General features: G+C 37.8%; 1 protein-coding gene across 1 annotated transcript; it reads right to left on the reverse strand.

The window, feature by feature from the left end:
• Positions 1–8,352: 8,352 nt before the first annotated feature.
• On the reverse strand, positions 8,353–25,152 carry gpr176 (G protein-coupled receptor 176). Its single transcript, XM_023348324.1, has 3 exons — positions 24,248–25,152; positions 17,981–18,233; positions 8,353–11,669 (listed from the first exon to the last, which is right to left on the reverse strand). The coding sequence occupies exons 1-3, from the start codon at positions 24,474–24,476 to the stop codon at positions 10,445–10,447; spliced, it is 1,707 nt and encodes a 568-aa protein (XP_023204092.1). The 5' UTR covers positions 24,477–25,152; the 3' UTR covers positions 8,353–10,444.
• Between the last annotated feature and the right edge of the window lie 1,798 nt (positions 25,153–26,950).

Genomic DNA, 26,950 nt, shown 5'->3' on the forward strand with positions numbered 1-26,950 from the left:
TCTTGGCTCTAATTTGTGTGGCAGAAATACTTTATTAGGCTTCTGTCATGATTTGTTGACGTTAGAGAGCTTAATTATTGTCACTAACATCTTTCCATACAGGTTAATCAATTTGTTTTGAGTCTATTTCAAACATGAGCCACATATATGAAAGCTTAATTTAAAAAAAATCTTAATATCCACAATATTTTCCTTTAGATTTCATCAATTTTACTTTGAATGTCAGTTTCTTCTGCATAAACTGACTTTTCACTGTAATTTCCCCATTATATCAATACATTTTAAAACCACCTGCCATGTTAACATGCAGCTTACATCAGCCTCTGCCTGCCTGCACACATCAAATGCCTGGCAGTGAGTCCGTGAGGGCCTGGCTGCTAAAAAAGATCGATAGGCATCTGTCAGCTTGGTGGTTGATCTCTGAGTCACAATGCTCCCACTCAAATTTCTCGCATGAATCTGCTTTAAACCCCCTCAAAACGCCGATGCTTTGATAGCAGCTGTCACGGAAACATGAAAAACAGAAAAATATGGCATGTGATGACAGTTATGTAAGTTTAATGATCAGAAATGCACCTGGAGGAGGAGATGTTCATCAGATCCGTGAACTTTTAACACTTATGTTGTCACCTAAATTAAAACTCTCCTTTCTGTTTGAGTACTATACGAGTCCATATAATAGATTCCTCCTTTTTCTGCCCAGTGTAATATTTATTAAAAGATTTAAAAGCTTTGCATTTTAAAGCATGGGAAGGTCTTACTTATGGGTAACTGCTGCCCCCTGTTGATCGATCAGTATTTCTTCTGTAGGTAACCAATCCTGGGGGGGAAAACAAAGAAATCGCGACTCATGATAGTAATTTTTAGGGCTGGATTTTGTTAAAGCTTTGAGATGCTTTATAATTTAGTTAAATGATCTTCTAGACTTAATGCTATGCATATTTTAGGCGTTTGCCTGCTTCTGCAAGGATTTCAATTACTGGCTGTTTAACAGTCTGTTGCTGAACTACAATTATCTGAATCAGGTGTGTTAAAGCAGGGAAACGTATAAAAACATGCAGGATTTTAGTTACCAGCTGCTTAATGCTGAGTTTTTTTTACAATTGACTCTCAGGGAATTGCACTGTTTGACAGTAAATACAGTTTAATCCCTGTGAAACTTAGATTATCAAACATTTTTTCATAAATTCAGCTGAAGAAAATAAAAATATAGTCTGTTTTTGTGATAGGCTGCTCAAAAACATAAACGCAAAACGGCGTTGTAGTTCCCTTTATCATGGGGTTTCTTCATCATAATGTCAAATGTGGGTAAATATAGATACAGTAAATCATTTAGAGAGATACAACACCTTGAGTATTTATCTTCATGTCTGGTTCTTCTGTGGATAAATTTAGAAAATGAAATGTCAAAGCCTATCAGTCTCATGTGTGCAAAAGAATTTGAATTACCGCCATGTTTCAGGGCTAAATGTCTGCTCTGGTAAATAAGACGGGAAAATCTGCAGCTTTTTAAATAGATGATTGCGATTTAAAAAAAAAAAGAAAAAGCCAAGGCTTCTTTGTTTTCTTTTTTTGGTACTTGTTAATACCTGCGCATTAACAGAGCTTTTTTGAATGAAAGCACAAATTAGATGCATAGAACCCAACAGAACAATGAACTCATTTTTTTCTCTCTAACATCAAAGTCATGTTTTCCCCACAATATTCATTGACGTATAAATGTAACAGTTTCAAACTAAATATTCAGCTCAGTAACTAAATGCTTAATTTGCGGCAAAACGTTTAAATTGAGGGTAAAAGTAAATAATTAGCTTTTATATTTTTTTATATTTAAATATAAAAAGCAACGGCGGGCCAGATTTGGCCCACGAGCCTTGAGTTTGACACACGTGATCTAAACCAGTGGTTCTCAAACTTTTTTCAGTGATGTACCCCCTTAAAAATATATTTTTAGTCAAGTACCCCCTGACATGGGCAAAACATTTTTGGAATAAAAAAGAGGTACAGAGATTGTGGACGTAAATCCCATTAAAACATATTTTTCCATGTACGTTCTGTACTTTGTCGGCTCTGGTTTTGCCTTCTTTTTCACTTTATCTGTACTTTCAGCAGCATTGCTGCTACGCTTTAGCCACGTCTCCATAGTTACAGTGTAATCATGATAACGACAGGTCGTTGACGAGTGCCCTGGGTCCGTGGGTCAAACTAACTTGGTGGGGGGGTCCGTTTTATTTTAAAGGATATTGAAACTAAATACTGAATATAAAATTCAATGCATGAACACACATTTATATTTTATCAAACTTTTTACAAAATAATTTTTCCCAAGACTTATTATGAGGAGCCTACTGATTTTTTAAAGATATTTTGAAAAGCTTCACGTACCCCCTGCAGTACCTCCACGTACCCCCAGGGGTATGCGTACCCCCATTTGAGAACCACTGATCTAAACAATGGCGATACTTGGAGGTACTGATTGATTTCAACCTTTAAATTACTCCTAATCAATCACAACAGAAACAGTGTGATTGTGTTTCTCCAAAGCCCTTTTCCTACTGCTGATGTCTGGATGTGTAATTCTGCTGCCGCTGCTCGACTCTGCCACAAACCCGGCATGAGAAGCCGAGAGCAGGAGACGCTCCAGGCGGTCGCTGACCTCCCAGTAGGTGGAGGCTCAGTCACCTAAATATCCCTGACAGGTGAGGAAAAGCCCTTTTGTTTTAGTCTGTCAGGTTTCAGCCTCTAAACAAGAGATGTGGTCATAACTGCAGATATTTAGAGCTTCATTTGTGCAAATGATTAATTCTCCATCATTACATCTGGGCAGAAAAAATTATTTTAACTTTTTTATTATTATTTCTTTCAGTGTAATGTTCTTTCAGTTACATAAGAGTTCAACCCACTCCTGCTTCTGCCATCATTATCATCATCATCATCATCATTTTGAGAATTGAGAGAAAGGTTTCCATGGGGATATTCTTTGGTTCACCATTATGGGTAATTGTTTGTATGTCTTTCTGCTTCTCCATTCACCACTTTACTGTCTGTCAAAGATTTTCCTATTAAAACAGAAAACGGATTTACGTTGCAAAGCTTGGAAACAAGTGGTAAGAATATGTTTTTCTACAAACTGTAAAGTATCTGCATGAGTCATGGCAATTTCCAAATCATCAATTTATGATCCCTACAGGCATTTCTTTTCTTTCTTTTTAGTATTTTGTCATTATATCCTCAAGTGTTTTCAAAGATATGAGGTGACGAATAGATTGAATTTTGTCGGATTCATATGCAGCAGCATAGATGGAGAAAATCAATCCCTCAGCTGAAGTTGCAGAGCACAAGAAATGTCAATAAGTTGTTCTGTTTAACATGTTCTCACTCTGCCATAGCAAACTTCTGCTATTAACCTTCCAGAAACTTGTTTTTATCTGAATCGCTTTGTTTATAGTTGCTGCAAATGCTTCACGCTGAAGTTTGTAAATCACAGTGGTTCTCTAAACAGAACATGTTGATTTGAAGGTTTTGTATAGGCTCTTCTCATACCTTTCATTCCTCATCACTTCCATGAAAAGCAGAACTCCTCCACAAATATATTAGTTTTTCATTCCTACTTTGACAAAAGCTGTGAGAATGAGAAATCTGGTTGATCCAGATTTTTCTGTTTCTTCTCGTCCTGCAAAAAATATATTTATTCCTGGGCACTGCTTTGTATTTGATGCACCTTTGATGCCTGGAAGATACTAAGAGGCTGTTAACTGGTATTTTTAACTTGTTGATCATCCAGTGAATGAGGGGATGAATTATTTCAGCTAAAAGGATACAGGCACACTCAAGTAGGAGACTGCTGTATTTTTGTTTTTGAGCAAAAAATATAGCAGGGATAAAGCTGTGATTCTGCTGCATAAAGTTTCTGTGGAGAAACTCTGACCAAGGAGGTGATGCGGAGCCCCATTGGGGACATGGAGGATTTTTTCTTCTTCTGAGATCTCTCGCAAAAATGTACTGATCAGTTCATGCGACATAATTGTATACTGAACGTCTATCCTATGGTGACTGTACTTTCTGCTATATTGTAAGGTTTTTGTGAGGTTTTTCCATCTCGATTGCGAGATATCTGAAGTTTTACATCTTTTTTTAGGACAGAAATGCACCACAAACCCATGTGCAAAATGCAAAAGCAAAATAGGCCAAACATGGGATTTCCATCTCCCTTCTAAGATGTAAACAAACTTTCCTTAAGAATGAAAGAAAGAAACATCACATCCAAACTATTTGGATTATTTCTGAGTTATTTTCCCGGTGTAATAAAGTCATATCTGACAGCTTTTATTGTATTTTTTGTGTTGGTAGTCTGAATGGTTAATAAAGGACTGTTTTCATGTGCAGGACCATCTCGACCTTACACAAACAGCCATAAACATGCAGTGAATAAATTGATTTTCCATCAGAGTTAAGAATATATAAACACATTTTCACTCAGGCTCTTTAAATGTGTATATATTTGAAATTTTAACTTGACATTTGTGACTGTATACAAAACAGACCTGGGTGTATTTGCTTATTGCAAGGGAATGCAAAAGAGAAATGTCTCCCCATGACCCATTAGGGGGCTCCGTAAGGTCAAAGCCGGTTGGTTACCATGGAAACTTTGGATGCAAGCAGGTGAAGAGACATTCCTGACAAAAAGCTAACCCATCCTCTCGCTTTGTCCGAAGTCTGTTTTTGTTTTTAGCTGAAGAAATTACTCATTTGTCAAAATCCTCCAGTCAACTGAAACGCATTTTTAAATAATTTTTGATCATATTTATTAAAAGGAAAGTAATTCAACTCAATCAAAGCCTCTAGAGTTGCTCCTCTGTTAAAGGAGCAACATGAGAGTCTTCCTGACCTTCAGTCATTTTCTGAAATGATTTCACCATCATTATTCATCCAGGAAGCAAAACAGTTTTATACAGTTGCAAGACATGTTTTCCTAAGGTAAAATGAGCCAACTTTGTAAAGTATGTACTTATATATTTTTATCCAGAGCATATCTTGAAGGGGGGTAGCAAACATGAACAGCCTGCTTGTAATCAGCTGTATTGGGAGAAATCTTAAAGGGCGCATAGAGGAAAGAACAAGGTGTTTCTGAGAGGCATGTAAGACCGAGTGATTCAGCCTCACCTCTGCAGGAGCCCATCAGAACCTGCTTTTATGTGTCTGTAAAAATACATCACTGGTAAGAGATGAGGTGAGGGGGCATCAAGTTGAATTTTGAGGCCCTGGCGTGTCCAAATTATGTCGATTTTACCTTGAGCAACTGTTTATCCCCATTGTGCAAAAAAGAATGCAAAATTGCATTTTGATGGAAATATTTCTTCCATAATGGAGCGTATTGAAAATCTCTTAAATGTGGTGGAAAATGGGTCAAAATGACCTGAGAGTTGTCACACTGGTTGCTGCTGAAGTACCGACACTCAAAGAGAAAGAGCTCTTCAGTCTGAGGCGCTGTGATGTTTTCTATTATACTTTCGCCCAATATGTTTTTCTTCTGTTTTTTTCCCCTTTAAAGACTTCTTGGCAGAGTCATGCAACATCTGCAGACCACATCCAGCCTGAAGTCCCGGTTTGCATTCACTCAGAGCCATCAGGAAAAAAGCAGACAAACTGATTTTTGTGTTTATGTGTTTTAAGTATCTGCTAGTAAGGAACAGAACCATAAAGTAGCTTGAATTTTGGGGAAACTGAAAGTCAGAAGTGTTGAAACTATGCTACTGTAGCCAATAATATGACTACAGTCATTCTATAATCAATAAAATGAACTACAGCCAAAAACACTTGTTAGAGTGCAGCCGTCGCAGGTTCGATTCCTGGCCTGATGACCTTTCCCCATTTGTCATTTCCCACTTTCCTGTCTAATTACTCTCAAATAAAGGCCACCCAAGCCAAAAAAAAACTTTAAAAAAGATCCTTTATTAGTTTACTTCTTTTTTTGAAGGAGTAAACTAATAAAGGACCTTTTTAAAAAAAGTTTTTAAAGTAGGACTAACTTAAATTTGTCATTTTTAAACACACTTAATGAATTCAGTAAAAACAAAACTTAATCAATTTAGTTGGATAAACTTAATTTAACTACTTGTTACCAATTGAAGCAATTCATTTAAGTTGGTTCAATTAATTTCTTTTTACAGTGTAACACAATGCAGAGGGGACAAACATTCAGCAAATGTTGGAGCTTAGCTACTATCTGACGATCTGTAAGAGTTTCTTAAACCATCTAGGGTTTGAGTCAGTTACCTTTGCATAAGCAGTGGTTATATGGGAATACTTTACTGCCATCAAGCAAACTCTTAATTCATCTGCATAAACACATCAACTTTATATTGGCATATTTTAAGATTTATTTTAGCAATTTTGATACAATGAAAGCACATTTTGATTTTACGTTTCACAAGTTTCAGCTGCATAGATCAGAAAACTGGACCAGAAATTACCCTTTCCTTCACTTTCTCTGGAGAAATGAAAACTAAGCTGAAGTGTCCGCTCCCATCTGCCATCAAACTGCCATTTGCAATACCATCACTCTGTGTTTTTGTCCCTGACACTTTACGTGAGCACAGCGGGAAACACTGGAGCTGTTTGCACCAGGAGCTGCTCCACAGCATCTGGGTTACCTGTTGTCTAGCAACCACCCTGTTTAAATCAGGCCCAGCTTCCAGTTATTCAGAGTAATAGCTACTTTAAAAAAAAAGAGAGAAAAGGGAAGTGGTCATGAGTGTGTGTTGCATCTGTTCCTGAGTGACGGCTGAAAATAGATTTCCCTGATAACATTAGGATTTATCTACTTCAAAATGAGCTCTGACAAGAGGAGATATAATAAACACGCATCTTTGTTATGCATTCATATGAAACAATCAAATGTAATCCAGTGTAACAATATTTCCAACTAACTGACAAATCCTGGCAGTAGAAGCTGAGAAGTAGAAAGCAGAAATGGTTTTGAAAAACGTAGCTGTGTGTTCATTTATTGTGTTAAACGAGAACGTTTCTACTTTAAGTTGACAAACGCTCCAGCAAAAAGAAGAAAGATTACCAGACGGTGACAGTATAGTCTAAATGGACATAATGCATCAGCGTTAAAACTTATTAGTAGCAAGTGGTACATTCTTTTTAAAAAGTTTCTCTCCCTGTCACTTATTTTATAGTTTAATAACACCACCGAATTGATTTTTTTTGCACCGACAGCAACCACAATACAAACACAATCTTACTTGACTACAACGACTTTCCATAGAAACAAATACATGGAAGGGAAAAACAGTCACGACCTGAATACCAGCTACAACAATTCCTACTTTGGTTACAAAAACCTAATGCTGATCACAAAATACAGATTTGTGCTTCTGTTACTCAATAATTCTTCATGTGCTTTTTCTTATGCTGCCTGCAAAGAAGATTAAACTGTGCTTACACAGTCTGGATTGCAGCCCATGTAATTTCCTGCGCTCTAAGAGTCTGTAGCAAACCTCTTTGCTGATTTCCTCTAGAGTTTCTTTGCATAGTAGATTAGGAGACACTCTTCCAGGCCAAAAGGAGAAGATGCTTTTAAATGATGAAATTAAGGGAAAAGTCAGCATTCACATTGGATTTCTGCTTTTCACAGGCAGTAAGCTCTAAACTCTTAACCAAAAGCTATTGCTTTCCTGCAGAGTCTGGCAGAGCAGAAATGCTTACAGAAATGTCCCCCTCATGTGCAACTTGATTGCACCATTTCTTGTGTTTTGTGCAAGAGGAAGCCAACCAACTTAAATTAATTCAGCCTAGAAAACTTGTCCATGGTTTAAGACAAACAACAACAATGACAGAAACGTCAAGCCCCAATGATCTTGTTGAAAATCATCAGGACTGTCCCCATAAAATATTTCCTTCCTACAAAATATGGAATAAATGCAACCGTTTTCTTTGCCGTTAAGAAACGAAAACATATTTGTGTTCTTTCAGCACTTTATGACTGCACAACTAAAAGGTTGTCATGTTTGAATAAGCCATCTGTGAAATCAGGTGGCAAATTTTAGGTCAAACCCAGAATAAAATTCTGGGAGAAATCAATGACACTGGTTTTTATGTCACTGTAAACCAACAACCTGCTTTCTAGGTATTTTATTATTGCAATGCTAAAAGTGCCAAATAAATATCAGAATTTCATATTTTTGTGCTTAAAACATATAGCTGTCAATATTCTTTTAAGCAAGGCGTGACACATTTTTCCTGATACCACTGGAGGTGGTATGAATCAGACGTTCAGGTTCTTTGTGGACATAGCAAAGCATTGTGGGTATCCTCAACAGAGGATACTGATCTGCAAATATTTGAGGTGCAGCCCAGCTCTGTTTGCCTCAGACAAAGGTTAAGGTTGAGTATAATAGCATAATACTATTGAATTATGCATCACGAAGAAGACGGAGCTAGAAGAGTCAGTTGGAGCTTTTGATGCTTGTGTGTCTCTGCTTGCTTGATTTTTTTTTTAGAAGAGGATTGTTGCAAACCTAAAAGAAGTCAGTAGAACACATTCAGGGCATTTAAATCACTCTTGTTTCTATAAATCTTACTTTTTACCCAATGCGACTACAATAAAAATGGAATCGGTTTGAGTCATTCAAAACCTGTATTTGGATAATCCACATCTGCACTTTTCAGCATATAAAACTCACATACAGTAAAAGAATGAACAATAATAATGTGTAAAATATTAGTAGAGACAGAGAACATTTCCAATTAGGAACCTGCAGAAAACATAGAGTAGAAATCAGATTGCAGATTTCAAATATTTCAGCGAAGACTGAAAAGACAAATTGTTACAAATGGTTCGAGATGTGTTCAGAAATAGAGAACAATCTCATCAAACTGTGAAACCAGGAGAGTTTTCTACAAGACTTAAGAGTCTTTATTGCAATAGCTTGTGGAAAGATATGCAAAATTTTTACATATCCGTCATTATGATTGGATTTCTTGTTTTTAATCGCAGACAGCTATGCAGTAGCTTGCAAACTTGCTCACACTTGAACTTTTGCACATTTTTTCCTGTTACAACCACAATCTTCAAAGGACTATATTGTTTTTTTTATGTGAAAGACCAACACAAAGTAACTCATGACATAAGAAAATGATGAATGGCTTTAAATAAAATCCCATCAGGGGTCTTTGAACATCTCAGATGTTCCACTCAGTCATCCAAAAATGGAAACAGTATGGCACAATAAACATACCAAGACACAACTTTCCACATGATACAACTCTGCCTTCCAGCAGGGAGAGGCTTAATGTGTTAGAATGGCGTAGTCAAAGTCATAGCCCAAATCCAACTTGGAATTTGTGGCAAAACTTCAAAACTGCTGTTCACCTTCAGTCTCTACCCAATCTGAGAGCATGAATTATCTTGCAAAGAAAATGAGACATGATGTATCATCAAAAGTCTTTCAGATGCAAGTTGTTTCTTTAAAGGTGACCTATTATACTTCCTTGATCGTGTCAGAATAGGTTTATGGGATATAAAACATTTTCATTACATTTTTTGGTACAAAATCATTCTTAGATATTGAGATTTGAGCCTGAACGTTTACACTCAGATGTGAAAATGGCTGCAAACAGTTGCACAATTGTACAACCGTACATCTTTGAAAAGCATAAGCAGAGCCTCCTGCACAACCAGCAATAATGCAGCCAGTGGTTGATGGATGGTAAGTCAAGAACCAAACACATGTCTTTTCCAGCAGCCATAGCACAGAGTACTGCTGACCAAATCTGCTGGAGATCCGCTGGGGTTGCCAGGTGACGGACTAACTTCACTAGGGTTGTGGAGTAACGGGGCAGTGCCTGCTGATTTGTCATGCTACTTTCAGAAGGTTTTTGAAACGGCTTACTTTCCAGACACCAAAAACGGTTTACTTATTGCCAAACACCAGAAGCAATAAAAACTCAAATCAAAGAACAAAAATGTGCAAAATGTGAATTTTGCATAGTAGGATGGCCTAAGATTACAGAAAATCATGCAGCATTTTTATTCCACTTAACAATTAAGTACTTACTTAGTGTTGGTCCATCAGATACATTAAAAAAGTCAAATAAAGTCAAGTTTATGAATGTAATGTAAAAAATCTTTCAAAAGCTCAAGTGCTATGAGTATTTCTGCAAAGGCATCTGTCGTCTCAAACATTTTATTATGTTCTATAATTATAAACCAGGATTAGTCAAAGCTGTGGTAAAATTGTCAACTTGACTAAAACATTACAAATAAGTCATATCAAACCGTTTTTCCTCCACAGTGCCTCTGGTTTAGTAAACTGGAAAGTCTGAGTTCGAGTAAAGAAAGGAAAAATCTTGTCAAAAATTAGAGTTCGAGCCAACCATATGAAGCCATTGTTGTTAAATGCCTGCACTGAGTTGTATCCAGTGGTGCAGACTCAGTTCACGGATCCACGACAGGAATCGTGCTGACCTTGTTGTTCCTGCTGATCCGCCGCTCGGACCGCTGCCTGGGCAGTTTGGTCTGGATCAGCTCCTCTGGCGTGTTACCCAGCGGAGGCAGCAGCCTCTTCTTGCTGTTTCTGGTCTCAGGAAGCCACTGAGGTGGCAGCTCAAAAGGTCCAAAACCGAACTGTGGAGAGTCCTCCGCTTCTGTGGGCGTAGCGGGCGCCACCTGCGACGAGGAAGTGTATGCGCATGCGTGAACGGGAGAGGCCCGAGCCACTTTAGCTGAAGCAGGGGCTTCTTTAGTGATGATCACCCCTCCAACAGGATCCTTTGGTATGTTCACTTCACCCTTTAAGCTTCCCAGCCTTGACCCATCCTTCTGGTTTTCCTTGCGCTCCGAGTTGCCTCCTGATGCTTCAGAAGGAATCTCATTCTTCACATCCTCTTCATCTTCCTCCTCTCCAGAAGGTCTAAAGATCTGCTGTTGGCCAATGTTAAACATCTCCAAAAGCTGGCTCCCAGAGCGACCAGCTGTATCAAGGCCCACTGGCTCCCCAACTGGCCCCTCGCCCGCAATAGACGCCAATCTGCCGGTGGTGACCGCGTTTCGGCGGCTGTAACGCCTGTGAATCCTGAACAGCAGATCCATGCAGCTGTGACGGGCCGAGCGGTTAACCGTCAGGAGCAGGATTGGGTTGGTAAGAAGCGAAACCTTGGGGAGCCAAAGGGCTGTGAGATAAAGTGAGACGGGTAACTCTTCAGTGTCTGCAAAAACAGTACGATAAACCACCAAGGCTCCGTAAGGGGCGCTGCAGGCTGAGAAAGCCAGCACGGCGGCCAGCAGGGTGGCGTGAAGCTCTGCCTCTCTCTGCGACACGTACGGGATGGAGATGCTGTTCTGCGGGGTCCGCAGCGCTGCGATGATCACCTTCTTCTTCTGGCTGGCACTGAGCGCTCTGCGGATCAGGAGCATGAACAGGAAGACCAGGGCCAGGGGGAAGATCACCGTGGTGACGTTGTAGATCAACACGAAGACCACGTGACCCAGGGAGCGGGCGTGGTCATCTGAGCAGGAGGAGGTGACGTAGACGTCGGTAACGTTGGTCACGGCAAACACGGGGAGGCTGGCCACGATTGCATGGACCCAGATGTAGATGACCAAGTCTCGAGATCTGGAATCGGAGATTTTCCTCTCTAGCGGGTACAGAACTGAGTAGTACCTGCAGACACAACGACAAAGAGTCAGCTTGCATGTAGTGTCACATAGTGTCAAACTCCGTTTTCATTTTGATAATAAATGTCCTCAAGTGTCAGTTATGCAAGAATGGATTGATGAAACTGTTAAAAATATTAATAAATAGTGTCTCTGCATTCAATAAGTACTGCCTGAAATTAAATATCAAACATCTTTTCGAACCAAAATTTCATGTTTGTTTTGTATTTTTTTGTAATCAAAATCACAGATTTTGTCGTGCTAATTTAAAAATATTTTTCAAAGAATTTTGAAATACTTGCACTTATGTCTGATGTCAAATATGTTTTTTTTGTCTCTAAATCTTGAAAACGCTGTGGCAGAAATGTGGTAGAAGAAAGACATACTGCCACCTGCAGGTGGGTGTTAGTAGTCTCAAACGGGTTTGATCATTTTAGCAGAAAATGTGCAATAAAGTCACAATTATGTATTAGCGTTGATTTTGCATGAATTTCCACAAAAAACTGATTGTCCATGGAAGTATGCAAATAAAACTGCTTTGATTTGATTGATAAAATAATATTTAAGCACACAATTGTTATCTTGAAGGTTATATTTATGTGTTCTGGAGTCTAGAGGCCCAAAGTATAAGCTACATTGGGCCAGATTTGGCCGCTGGGCCTCGAGTTTGACACATATGATCTAAGAGAAACTGTGATTTGTCTCTTCATGTCCCAAAGGTGTAGCCAATTTTTTAAAAACTGAAGGTAGTTTGAGGGTTCTGATGTGGTTTAAACCATTTTCTACTGTGGAAAAAAAAGGCCTTTTCATTGAGCCGAGTGTCGTCTGACTGCAGTCACGCCTAAAACGGCTTATGAAAATCTCTCTTAAGAGGATTTATGTGGAAATACAGATAAGCAGAGTGGAATTTCAAAGAGTGAATCTATTTAAAAAATATCCACATCAATAACAGAAACAACATGCATCCTGTTGATGTGAAGTTAGGCAAGCACAGCGGAAATTCACACAATCTCCTACTGATATATGAGCTTCAAGTGGTTTTACAGGAAAGACAGAACAACTCCAACATGAATGAATCCATTATATTTGCTGCAAATATTTAGAAAAATGGCTAAGAGGTGAATTTCTCTGTGAAATATTTATGTTGTTGCTCTATTAGAGGGAGTTGATTTGCCACAGCTAATTTGCAAGGGGATGGCCAATAGGAATATCTGAAGGATTTAAGCTGTATTTTTCTAATTTCATGCAAAAAGTGCTTGAGTTTGCAGTTTTCTTAAAGGTACTTGTATCTGTAATTAAACTTTTATTGTTTCCTGCATGATTGGTGGCTTGGCCAGGCCTTTTCTTCTGTCGTCCCACAACCAATAATATTCACAAGCAGAAAAAAAGAAAAAAACAAATGTAGATTTTATTCGGTATTTTCCTGCATCGATGTGTAAACGAGCCAGTAACTGTGCAGCACTCTCAACTTGGCTGTATATCTGTAGCCTTGATTACCCTTCAAAAGAATAAATAATCAAGTATTTGATATTTTTCTGACTGCGGTTGCTATGGAGCCAACACAATCTTTAAAGCAGTAAAATCCAGGTTGAGACGATGGCACAACAATATAGCAGCTGACTGCAACCCCAATGCAGAAAGTAAGCCAACACTAATTCAGTTCAACAGAGAATTTAGAACGTAAAAGAAGAGAGTAAATTATTATCTTTTGTAAAGCAGGGATTCTTTATAACCTGTTTTTCTGAATAAAGAAAAAGATTTAAATGCAATTTTATTTGGTTCCTCAGCAGTTAGTGTGAAAATCCTCTTTCTCGCTTCTCTGTCACACACTTTCAGTGATAGGTTAGGAAAATTAGTAACTCTTGAAAGGTTTGACACATTTACATTTACATAAAAATAGAATAGTATGGGTTAATACATGCCTGTAATGTGTCACATTTATTGTTGTGATTATTAAAGGCATTATCTCCCCACTATGCACCTATTTTTAGTGCTTCGTGTATTTCTGAAAATCGTGACAGTCTTTCATGGTGATGCTACTGGAACCATGAAATAATCAAATACACATATTATTTGCATCAGCTACGCTTGCATTTTAATGATTTAAAGACATTTAATACTTTTAAAATTAACATTATTTTATTGCATTCACATTTAATTGAATGTTAAATTCAGTAACTTCAATTCAATAAATTGTTACACAGTCTTTTCACTGGTTTTCACAGAATAGATTTAAAAAATCATTTAAGAATTCAAAACACTTGCCTAAGGTTGCCAGCAGGGGGCAACGTAGTGGGACGAAGACAGCAAAAATACATTTCTGTGATTAAAGGAGGAGAACTATAGCCAGGATACTGCAAGGATTTTTTTTTTGGGCAAACTGTGTGCAAGTTTGTTTTAACTGATTATTTTTTTTCATAGGTGCATGCTAATGTAAGGTAAGCATCTTAGCGACGTTTCCCACAGTTGGTGCAAGCTCCTTAACTCTTTCCTTCATTACTATAATGTAACATGAATGGGCTGAAAATGATTATTGTCATTTGTTAATTTATTATAATAAGGCTTTAAAAAGCTGTTAACAACAGCAGAAAAGAGCGCAGAACAGTTTTTGCTGCTAATGAAGCTCCTTGTCTCTCCCTTTTGTCTGTTCCTACTTAATTTTTGATCCTGGGATACCAGGACGTTTTGTTTATGCCTGCAGGTAATATGCTCACAGCATGTTTATCTGCTTAACACAGATTTGTGGCACATCCTTGATCTAAAATCGCAGTCGACACCAGAAGAACATTTTGGAGGTGTTCCCACAAAACTCAGCAGCACATTTTAGCATATTTCCACTGAAACAAACAAAATACATGTCTTTGTGAATACTAAAAATAAAAAAGGTCCATTACAGGCTAAATTCTGTCCTTCCACATCATTTTCCAAATGTTACAGGAGTGTTTTTACAACCCAGATCAATATGCAAATAAAAAAGATATGTTGGCCACTTATCAAAATTTTAGACGTGTATTTAATTTTATTTTCATCACGGTTCAACCCTTAAGTGAAAACATGACACAGATGCGCCTTCATGAATCAATTTGTATCAAGAAAATACTTCTTTTTCTTTGCTTTTTGCACTGTCCCTCTTCTGGTCTGACCAACTGTTTACTGCACCATTATTTATTTAGCTGAACAAAGTGGATGCTCGAGTAACCAATTCTGACAACAACAAGGACAAATGCGATTCCATTTTCCAGATGAGATAGAACACAGTTACATTTTAAAGACAGTGTGTGTGACTTTATGTGGGCAGAAGCTGCTATCTTTGGCAGCTTTTGGTTGCAGCACTTAACGCTGCAGGGAAGCTGGGACACATGCAGAATCAATCCCAGGGTGCAGAGAGAGACTTAAAGGACTATTCTGACAACCTGAAAAACAATTTTAGCTCTTATTTGAGACTCCATTATAATATGCAGCTAACCTTCTGCAATTGTACAAAAAAATATTCACTCTGGGAATGTTAGCCTCATGTGTGGACAAAGTGAAGAGCTCAAATCAAATTTGGTGAAGTAAGCAGGGGGTGCCCTTCATTATTTTTCAACTATGCGTTGACATTTAGGTTGTTATGGCTGGAAACTCCAGGAAGAAGCTTTTATTTTAAGAACAAACACAATTTATTGTAAGTAGAAATGCTGTAAAGACACATTTGCCCCCATACAGATTTTGCCTTTTTTTTTTTTTTTTTTTTTACATTTTTGTCACATTTAATTATTTTAGATCACTTGTCAAACTCAAGGCCCGTGGGGCAAATCCAGCCCGCCGTAGCTTTTTATGTGGCCCTATAGATTCTAGACTAAACACTAACTGTGATTAAATATTATGTTATCAATCAAATCAATGCAGTTTCTATTTGTTTACTGCCAAATTATATCAATCAGTCCGTCCAGGTTCTTGAGACTTATTGTGGAAATTCACACAAAATAAACAAATCGAAGCACGTTTTTGCGCTAATAAATAATTGGGAGTTTTTTCTCAAAAATAGTCAAAAACTTTTTTACTTGTACTAAACAGCTGCCTCAGCTTTAATTGATGTAAGATTATAGTGCATGAGCTATACAGTGAGTAATAGTCACATTTACCATCATAAATAAGCCAAACTAGAACCACAAACACTTTGACTGAATTTCACGCAAAATCAACAAATTGCGAACATTTTGCTGATTTTTCTTAAAAATGGCCAAAAACTTTCTTAATTGTATTTAACAGCTGCATTTACCATCATAAACAAGCTCAAGTATCGCAAATACTTTGATTTGTATTGCAAAAAGTCACAAAAAGAATCACGAAATCCAAGAGGGACTGAAAAGATGTCCAATAATATTATTCAATTTTCAGAATTTATTGATATTTTAACAGCTTTTGAACAGGTTTTATTAATACATTCTGGCACAAGCGGCCCTTTAAGAACGTTCATGATCTTGATTTCAGCCAAAACTAAATGAGTTTGACAGCTTTTGTTTAGATAATCAAAAAAAAGTTCAGAATTATGACTTAATTTATTAAAACTTCAGAAACAAGTTTTAAAAAGGCAAATGTAAAACTACTTAACGTTTTCATAGATTATCTGTCAGGACATAGTGACACAGTTTTAACAAATATGTAAAAACAAAAATAATCTATTTTTTAATAAAAGTTACCTACAGCAACCTCAAGGGGACAAAACTATCCAAAACTGTGATTTATTACATTCTGTAGAAATCTGAGTGTAATATCTCAATAACCAAATGTTGCTACTTTTGGGTTGCTAGGCGATGAGCTGGGCTTGGCTGGGGTTGCTAGGTAACGGCAAACTGTAGACAACAAAAAACATGAACTAATTGCCAAAAAACAATTTTTAAAAAAGCAGTTGAAACTCAAATGGAAGAATAAAATGTACTTTAGGTCCACTTTAAATAAGATTTTTTTTTTTTTTATCAAAATGACAGTATCTCAGGAAGCAACATACCATGCTGCAACTTAAAGAAATGCAGAAATTAATAAAGAAAGTAATTATCTGTTCATTTATGACATTTCTTAGGTTTTAGGACCATTTTTAATGTGAATTAAAACCAGTGGTGGGAAGTAACGAAGTACAAGTACTTCGTTACTGTACTTAAGTACAATTTTCGTGTATCTGTACTTTACTTAAGTAGATTTAATAATGGATACTTTCTACTTTTACTCCACTACATTTAACAGTAAGTATCTGTACTTTCTACTTCACTACATTTCTATATAGCGTTTCGTTACTCGTTACATCCAAGACGCATTTCAGTTTTTTGATTTGTTCGTTAGTTTGAAAGTATCCAATGGCGAGAGCAGAATCAGTCCGCTGAACCAATCCAAAGCGGGAAATAACCATTAGGCCCTCCCTCAAGAAGAGCAGCACAGTACGCAGGACCTGCAGAATCATTAACTCCCAGAATGGAGTCCAAGGATAGTCATCCTCCAGAAGACCTGCCCCACCCATGGCCTTATTTAAAACATTTCTGTGAAATAACTGGGTCAAAAAACGCTTCCTGGAGATTCCAATGCCGCCTTTGCCTTCCCCAAAAGCATGAAATTCTATCTTTCAAAAATTCACCATCAAATTTGAAAAAACATATTGAGGTAAGTTAAGTTGCTAAACGCTATCGATGTTAAATTAATTTGTGTTAGTGAAGTTTTATGTAATCTTAGCAAGCTTTTTGTTGAACTCGACTGCAGTAAATAAATACGATTACTGTATATTGTTATAAGCTAGCATGAACTTGCAAGTAACAGCATTGCTCATTAAAATGGTACATTACTGATTTATTAAAACTAAATACGATAGGTACACTTAATGACATTATATAAGCCGTTAGGTATTATGGTCGGCAAGTACTTTTACTTTTAATACTTAAGTAGTTTTAAAAGCTTGTACTTTCTTACTTTTACTTAAGTAAAATAATAATGTGGTACTTTGACTTTTACTTGAGTAAATTTTTGTCTGTGTATTTGTACTTTTACTTAAGTACATTGTATGAGTACTTTCTCCACCACTGATTAAAACCATTCTGCAAAATTCCGCCACAGCAAGACTCATTGCAGGTTATCGGAAATGTCTGATCGGAGTTGTTGCTGCAGATGTTAGTAAAACCAGTTAGGTTTAGGGTGCAGATTGGGTTGGGAAGCCATTTTTCTTTCACTCTGAATCAAGTTAAGATTTGCTCAAGGGCAAATCTTACTTTCACAGCACTGTGCAATGCCTTCCTGCTCTTATCCAACTACTTAAAATGCAAAAACTAAAAAGAAACGAATAATTTTGTGTACCTGTCGAGTGCGATGGCGCTGAAGCTGAGCACGGTGACGGAGCAGAAGAGTTTATGCAGGAATTTGACGACCTTGCAGAGCAGCAGCGTGTGCAGCCACAGGCAGCAGCGGGGACTGGCCCCCAGCGCCACGTCGAAGGGGACGCACACGAGTCCGGCGCAGATACCGGAGCACGCCAGGTTCTTGATGAATCGTTTGGTAACTGATTTAAAGACAGTCGTGCAGCAGGTGCACCACAGCACGGTCGCATTACCTGAGGAAAGGAGAAAGGGGTTGAGAGCAAAGACCAGACTTCCTGTTTGCCTGAAGTGATTTATTAAGCTGAATCAGTGTTAAACGAAGCGTTTGATGTGAATATTTTTGTGGTTTAGCAGATTGCAAAAGTCTGTTTACAACGGGTTCTTAGACTTTTTTGCTGGGTGTCAGACTTGACCCGGATGACGCGCGAAATTCAAATGGGGTCTGAATTTCGCGCCAATATCCTAAATGGGCTGAACAGGCGAGGTATCTCCATATGTAGGTCATATTTAGGATATGATCCATATTGTCTCGGTAAAAAAAAACAACTTATTATAATCTTGAGGATTTAACCGGAGTCGAGGCGATCTACATATCTGGTGCTGCAGACCTCATATTGTACAATGAGCCAGAAGAAAGCTTTAAAATGATTTAGTTTCGGGTTGGGACAACTATTTAGGATCACAAGAAGAATTAAACGGCTGTCGACTTGTTTCTGCTCAGGTGAGTAGTGAGTTGTGCTATTTTAAGTAATTAGTCTATGACAACAATGCTATTGCTAATGCTAACAACAAGCCAACCCATGTTATTTCTATGTGCTTGGATCTACTTGTAAATCATTTATTTCTCTTCTGTAAACCCAAATTCATGCTGGAGTTGTATGTTAATGTTGAGTCGTTCTGCATTTCTACAGTGTAGGTCATAGGTCAACCACTCGGTTCTACAGAAACCCCACTAAAACATGGTTCGTGGCCAGAGAGAGTGGGGAAATATGTCACAGCTCACTGTGGCTTGCATATGACTGCTTTTCTTTCTCAGTAACTGTCCAATAAAATATCTGAAAATGCAATTTAAACAATGCGATCGTTACCTGTTAGAAAGTGGAAACTCTGGCATTGTTAGTTTCCACACCGCCTGTTTTTAGCCGCAGATTGTTGACACACTTTTCTCATCTTTTTCTGGTAAGTTTTTAAAAATTAACTCCTTTGTGACCGACTAGCTTTGGCGAACAAAAATAACGTCCATCTTTCTCTCTACTAGAGCAGTTGGACCAACCGTACACTACACAGACTTTAGGCATTTTGAAGCTGGATCAACAGAAGTAAACGGGCTGCGTTTACTTCCTGACATCATTTGCATTGCATGACGTCGGTGCTACGTCATCTGAAACCCACCACTGGAAATCGTTAGGAAAGCAAAAAAAGGAATTAGCATTCATAATTTCTTAATGAATGAATTAAAACGATAAAGCATTTACTGTTAATTTCTTTTTGTTTTATATTTTGGTACGGCAATAAAATGCCTTTACATTGAGACATTATTTAACATTACTAGCCTGTTCATTTTAACCATGTTCTACATCATAACCTGGCATCAACCAGTTGATATACATGAAGTCATATCCTTGGACAGCAAAGCAAAGTGCTGTGTGGGATCAGCAACATGTTGTTCTGATGCGTTAACACGAACATCCCACGGGCTCCAAACAGCTGCAGGTTGCTCACATCAAGGGCTCCCTGAACACCGATGCAACAGTGACTCGCTCACAAAAATGACGTCTTGATGCAGACAGACAGCAATTTAACCTTCATCCTGCTCTCTTATCTTTGCCTTACAATACTCACCTGCTACTTGGCAAATACCGTGACAACCACCAACAGAGATAAAGACCAAACACTAAAACCGACTGTTTTTTCAACCCGTCAAATGCCAGTCCAGCCAGAGGGAGCAACATCAGCAGAAAGGACAGTTTGTGTTTTCTCTGGGTGTAGACTTAATAAGCTTCTATGTGTCTAAAGGTAGCAGCACAAGCTATTAAGACCAAATGTGTGACTCATTATCAACACATTTAACAGCTCCTTTTTTATTATTATTGCATCCGAGTGGTGCTTAATGACTCTATTTCCCATGGCAGAAATGTTTTGTGAATGATTAGCAGCAGATGGCTAACACACCTATTTTTTCTCTTGGTTCTGAATGAAGCTGCTGCTTTGTCTGCTGTTCTGGCTGCACTTCACCAGAAAATTGCACCAAAGAAAGATACACATGCAAGATGTTAAAAAGAGACTTCTTGTTTCTACACAAACTTTATTGTTTAACATTTTGTTGAGAAGGCTGAAACAGCATAAATTATCACTGAAAGCATTTGGCACGATAATAATAATAATAATGATGATGATGAATTTAATTTGTAATGCACTTTTCATTAACAAAAATCTCAGAATAACAATCAAAGCACTTGAAACTTTATTAAAAGTGAATAAAATTATTGATAATCAAGTAATGTTAGAAACTGTTATAACATTACTTGACTTTTTTGTTGTGATGCTTATAGGATTATTTTGCAATGATGCTATAAGTTTATTTTTAACAACTTTTTTCATTAACTCTCAGAATAAAAAAAAGTGATACAATTAGAACATCAGATTACAAATAAAATGGTTGGATGATGGTATTAATTTCACTAACTATTTTGTTTTATTCTTTAAAATACAACAACTTGTACATAACGTTAGATTTTTGCATCATTTTTGGACAAATAAAGCCAGATGACCTGTTTAATTAAATACATTTTTATTCTAATTTCTGACTTGAATAATTGTTTGGATGACTGCTGTTTTTACTGAATTGTAAAAACTGGACTACTTGGAGTGTTCTACTACATAAATATGATTGAACTAGACCAATGTAACCCCATTGTAGGTTTGGTTGTATATTTAGGTTTGTCATTTGGTCATTTTTACTCTTTCCACTGATATTTCAGTAATATTTTGCACCTTCTATCAAAGCTTGAGATTTTAACCAGTCTTAGGAAAACAGAACTTATTGTAAACAGATTAACAAAAACAATTTTTAGAATATATCCTGATTAAAGAACAGCCATTGCTGAATTTATTGCTGTAATACTAAAAGCAGACAGTACAAAATTAAGCTTCATCTTCAGTGTGATGGTGAGAGCATTTCAAGCCGTAACTGCTCCTATTTTCCCGGCTGTTTATTGCTTTCATTTTGTTTTCCATTTATGAATGAGACCCTATGCGGAGCAGTGAGCTACAATAAACATTATTCTATGTTATTGTCAGACTTTAAAGCACACAAGAGCTTTCCTCCTGCAAACAATATTAATGCTTAACTAGTGTGCACCAATCACCTCAAGCCATTTGCCTGAAATAGTAGGAACCGGTTATCTTCTAATCGAAACAAGAAAAATAAAAGGAAAATTCATTTTTTTGTAAATAAGTTGATTTTTAATTCTGCATTTAGTGTTTCCTCATAGAGCAGGAGCATCAAACTCATTTTCGTTTTGGGCCAAATCCAAATCCTGAATGCTCTTAAAGGGCCGGTTGTGCCAGAATGTATTAATAAAACCTGTTCACAAACTGTTAAAATATCTATGAATCCTTAAAATTAAGTATTATTATTGAGCATCTTTTCAGTTCCTCTAGGAGTTCATGATTCTTTTTGTGGTTCATTTGCAATAAAAGTCAAAGTGTTTGTGGTTGTAATTTGACTTATTTATGACGGTAAATGTGACTTTTTATTACTCACTGTAAAGATCATGGACTATATTCTGACCTCAATTAAAACTGAGGCAGCTGTTTAGTACTGTAAGTAAAAACATTTTTAACAATGTCTGAGAAAAATCTGCTATAAACTCCCAATTATGTATTGGCGCAAAACAAAGTGCAGAGATTTGTTGATTTTGCACGACTTTCCACAATAATTCTCAAAAAACTGGAGGGACAGGTTAATATAATTTGGCAGTAAACAGATGAAAACTGCATTGATTTGATTGATAATATAATATTTAAGCTCAATTAGTGTTTAGTCTAGAATCTAGAGGGCCATATAGAAAGCTACGGCGGGCCGGATTTGGCCCAAGGGCCTTGAGTTTGACACGTGTCAGAGGATCGCCTAAAAGAAGAAGCAACCGAAAAAGATTCAACTCACTCAATCATTATATGAATTACACATTAAGGAGAATCTGCTTATGATGTCTGCATGTTCAGAAATATATGTAAAAAAGTGAGACAACAAGCTAAATAAAGATTTAAGACTTTAGATGACATTTTTGTCTGTAAATTGTTAATATAAACACTGGAAGTTCAGCTGTTTATTTGCAGTGTTTTCAGGAAAGGAAGAGTCCACTTGTTCTTGATCAACATCTGAATTCAGATGATCTTTCACAAGTGTCCAAGTGAATCTGGTCCATTTAAAGTGGGCGAAAGCGACCTGATGTGGAACGGGAAAAGCTGATTTTAGCCACTCGTATCTGGGAGCTCATTCTTTCAGGCATTATTCGTATCTCATATCTGCAGGTGAGGACTGGAATGCAGGTGAGTCAGTAAATCAGGAAATGTGCCTTTTTCTACTTTGATGGATCAGAGCAGAAACCACATTGCTTCAAACAATGCATCAAAAACAAGAAGTCAAAATGAGCACTAGAAAATAAAATCTCAGATTCTCTTATCCTGGCCGCTTCACCGACTGCACATTTCTTCAATGCGTGCTGAAGGTCATAGCAGTGAGAGGACAATACAACCTCAGAGACCCTGAGATTCCCAAAGCAGACACTCTGCTCTCCATTAAGAGGATCAGAAAAAGGGGAAATCCCGACCGAGCCGAACATGTCCCCATTTTTGCAACGCACCGGTTAAACATCTGCAAAACTTTGATTCAGATGTGTCATCACATGAGCTGGAATATCTTAAATAAAAATCGTGGGATGTAATATCTGTAACTGGTGAGAAGGATAGCACAATTTAAAGGTGAGCAACAGGACTATTTCTCTGACGGGCTTTAATAAACGAAGGCCATTACCACAGTGAGACTGAATTTAAAACACAAAATGTTTTCTCACCTCTACTGTGTAATACAGTGTTGCATTAAAATAACATACGTTTGTCTGGAGAATTTACTTGAAGAGCAGTAATAAAAGGCCCAAACTAAAGAAGGTTTCTACAGAAAATATTAGATTCGTCATTTATATGCCGGCAGCTCTGAAAACAAGATCCATATTCATGAGGAAAATGTGAGGAAGCTGCAGAGAAGATTATATTTTAAAATATGCATGGCTAGTCATACAAAATATATATATAATGCTTAAAATATGCAAAGATTGGGGAAGTTATTAACTTCATTTAGTGGAAACTGGAAAGGCATGAGGAATATTCCCATTTTGGACCTGATGGAGTATTCCAGTCCTGGTTTATTAATTCACACATCGCTACAAAGCCTTCCTGTTTCCTTCAGCTCTTTAATGAAGTCAATGGTCTGTCAAACATACTGTTGTCATTTTATCTGATGCTCAATATGCATGTGTCTCTTACTGAAGGCGACCTTGTCTGTACAAGTTTATGGTGGAAATAAATCATTTTTATTCATGTAGCTCCCACATTATTACAACAATGGTTGTGCAAAACATTTCCTCTGTCATGTCAAGGAAAAGCTTATTCTTCTTTTCAATTAAAAGCATATTTGACTTATTGGTGTGTTCGCAACCCAACAGCTATTCATTTGTCTTTGACCTTGATGTGGTTTTGAGCCAAAGCCATGTCATTTCATTCCGTTTTGCAACATTTTTTTAAGTCAATGGAACCAGCGTTCATCACAATAAATGGGAACTTTGTGGCCTCTCCAAAACATCCAGCCTCTGACGAATCTCATACCTTTTCTTGCGACACACAAGCAATCTGGTGCAAGTGTGTTTTCGGCTCCAGAGAATCACGATGTCACGACCACATCCGTGACAAATGACACATTAATTTGCAGCTTTCATGTTGGCCAGAACGTTTGTGCTTCTGGCTGCTCGTCTAACAGCGTGTACGTCAAAGCCAGAAGCATAAACGATAGAGATGGAGTGATAGAGGTCCCTCAAGGCAGGGCAAGTTGGTCTGAACGGCGCTATTGAGACTCAGGGTAAGGTAACAGAAAGAAGCTTAAGAAAGAGGCGTTAAAATGACCAAATTTGAGAAAAATGTTCACTTCTCATCATTTGTGGATGGTTGAATATGCAATAAGTGGACGTACCGAGCAGCGACCCGATCAGGATGAGAACCTGGACGGTGGTGGTGAAGTCCCGGTAGGCTTGCTCTCGGACCAGGCGCTCCTGCTGCTCCTGCAGCCCGGTTCCGTCTGCAGGCGGACTGCTGCTGCTGTCCCACCGGCCCGATGCGTTCAGGAGATCCAGCCAGAGGCGGGCGGCTGTGAAATTCACCGCACCGTCCCCCACCGTAGCTGCCCGGCTCCAGCCATCCATCTCGACCACGCACAGATCCTAGATGATTATTTTTGGAAGATGCTGGCCACTGGAACTACAAAAGCATGTTCAGATCGCGGAAATTACGGTGAAAAAAAAAAACCCTAACTGCTGAACCGAGAGCTAGGAAAATACGTGCAGCCAATAATTTCTCAGCAAATATGTTAATAAAACGTGGGCAAAAATAAATAAATAAAAAAGAATCAGTCATCACAGCGCAAGGTGAACCTCAGCTTGCAGCTTCCGACCCACATTTCCCCCATTAGGGATGCATAGCAGAAAATGCAGGTCAATGAAAGCCATGCACGATGGTGCTCCCTGACATCCAGAGCACCTAAAACAACACCGGGCTGCGAAATGTCCACGATCCACAGGGGGACGCAGCGTGCGCCACCAAAAACACAAACCCCTCTCCTCTTCCCGGCAAAAACATCGTGGCTGCAGGCTGGTAGCTGCTGTAGAGGCTGTTTTCTTTTGGCGAGGAGAGACTGCGACCGAATCCGAATCACCGAATCAGCGTGAGGCGAAAGAATGGAGAGAAGAGGAGAGGAGAGGAGAGGAGAGCCCCTCCTTCTGCTGTTGCGCCGAGAAACTCCACAGAATCTTATGAATGGCACGCAGCATGACCAAACTGCATTCCAATTAAATCATTAGGATGAGTGGATTGTTAAACACTTCCCACAAGATTAATCCACCGGGGTTTTAAAGCAGCAAGCCAGACTTTTTCTGTAAAATCATCAAACTCACCTTTAGTGGCGGTTCATGTCCTGGATGAGCCACAGAACTCCGAATGTGACAAGATGGTTCATTGTTTACCTTGTTTATCCATGACGTAGAACACCTGTGTCAAACTCAAGCGCCCGGGGCCAAATCCGTAGCACATAAGTGAGCTTAAATATTATGTTATCAATCAAATCAATGCAGTTTTTTTATCCGTTTACTGCCAAATTATGTCAATCAGTCCCTCCAGTTTCTTGAGAATTATTGTGCAAATTCACGCAAAATCAACAAACTTTTTTTGCGCCAATGTAACCGGATCCTTTCTGCGTTGTGCTGGTTTTGTTAAATGATCAGGGCCGTGACACGGTTTGTCTTTAATATGGATGGCTTCTCGATTTATTCTGACGAGAACAACGAACAGAAAACAACCGCGTTACAGACAACATGACAAACGAGGAGGGCGCAAACAATTTAAAGACAATACCACAGAAGAAGAGATAAAAAGGAGGGGCTTCCATAGTTAAAACAATGACACTTTTAAGAGGTGTTTCAGGCAGGTAAGAAATAATACGAATAACCGAAAAAAATAACAATTTTCTGTAATTATAACAAAAGAGAAATACAACCAGGTTACACCAATACATAATTGGGAGTTTATTGCAGAATCTTTTCAAAAATTGTCAAAAACTTTCTTACTTGTCCTAAATAGCTGCCCCAGCTTTAATTGGTATCAGATTACAGTCCATGATCTGAACAGCGAGGAATAAAAAGTCACATTTACTGTCATAAATAAGCGCAAATATTTCCAAATTAGTTCCACAAACACTTTGATTTTTATTGCAAAATATCACAGAAAGAATCATGAAATCCTGGAAGGACTGAAAAGATGTTCAATAATATTATTTAATTTTAAGAATTCATTGATATTTTAACAGTTTGTGAACAGGTTTTATCAATACATTCTGGCACAACCGGCCCGTTAAGAGCATTCAGGATCTGGATTTGGCCCAAAATGAAAATGAGTTTGACACTCCTGATGTAGGAGATGGAAGCTACTGAGGTGGAAGCAAAGGGTCAAACACGGGTTATATAATTGGATATAAACAATATATTTTTCATGTTTATCTCAGTCTAAGGGTTTCTTCATTACAAAACGTTTAAAATATTTCCTTTTAATTATTATGTTCACAAAGTATCAACCAGTTGGTGTACAACCATATTTTCTTGCAATGGTTAAACTGTACACAACATTAGAAGACGCCCACTCCGTTTTGACTGAAGGACCATGTCAGTAAACAATAGAAAACCTGTTAAAGGTACAACCCCAAAACTTTTGTGAGTGCCTGAGCCAGCCCCTCAATGAAGATGTCATAAACAGTTACTGCTCACTTTGAATAGTTTCTTATGTTTGCAAAATTATGCATGCTTTTTAAAATAATACTTTGTTTTAATGTTTAATGTTTTAATACTTTTTTAACAGTTAAGTAAATAATCATTTAACTTTCTTTAAAATTAAACTATATATCTCTTATTATGTGCATATTTCCTTTACAAGATAAATCTCTATTTAAAAAAAAAAATCTCCATTAAAATTAGGTATACAGTTCTGGAAAAACTAAGAGCCCACTGCACTGAACCCCATTGAAAACCTCCCTGTTATTCCACCAAATATTGATGTCTGAACTCTTCCGGAGTTAAAACATTAGTATTGTTGTTTCTAAATGAACATGAACTTGTTTTCTTTGCATTATTTG

This window comes from Xiphophorus maculatus, chromosome 15 (genome assembly GCF_002775205.1).
Source record: "Xiphophorus maculatus strain JP 163 A chromosome 15, X_maculatus-5.0-male, whole genome shotgun sequence".
Taxonomy (NCBI): Eukaryota; Metazoa; Chordata; class Actinopteri; order Cyprinodontiformes; family Poeciliidae; genus Xiphophorus; species Xiphophorus maculatus.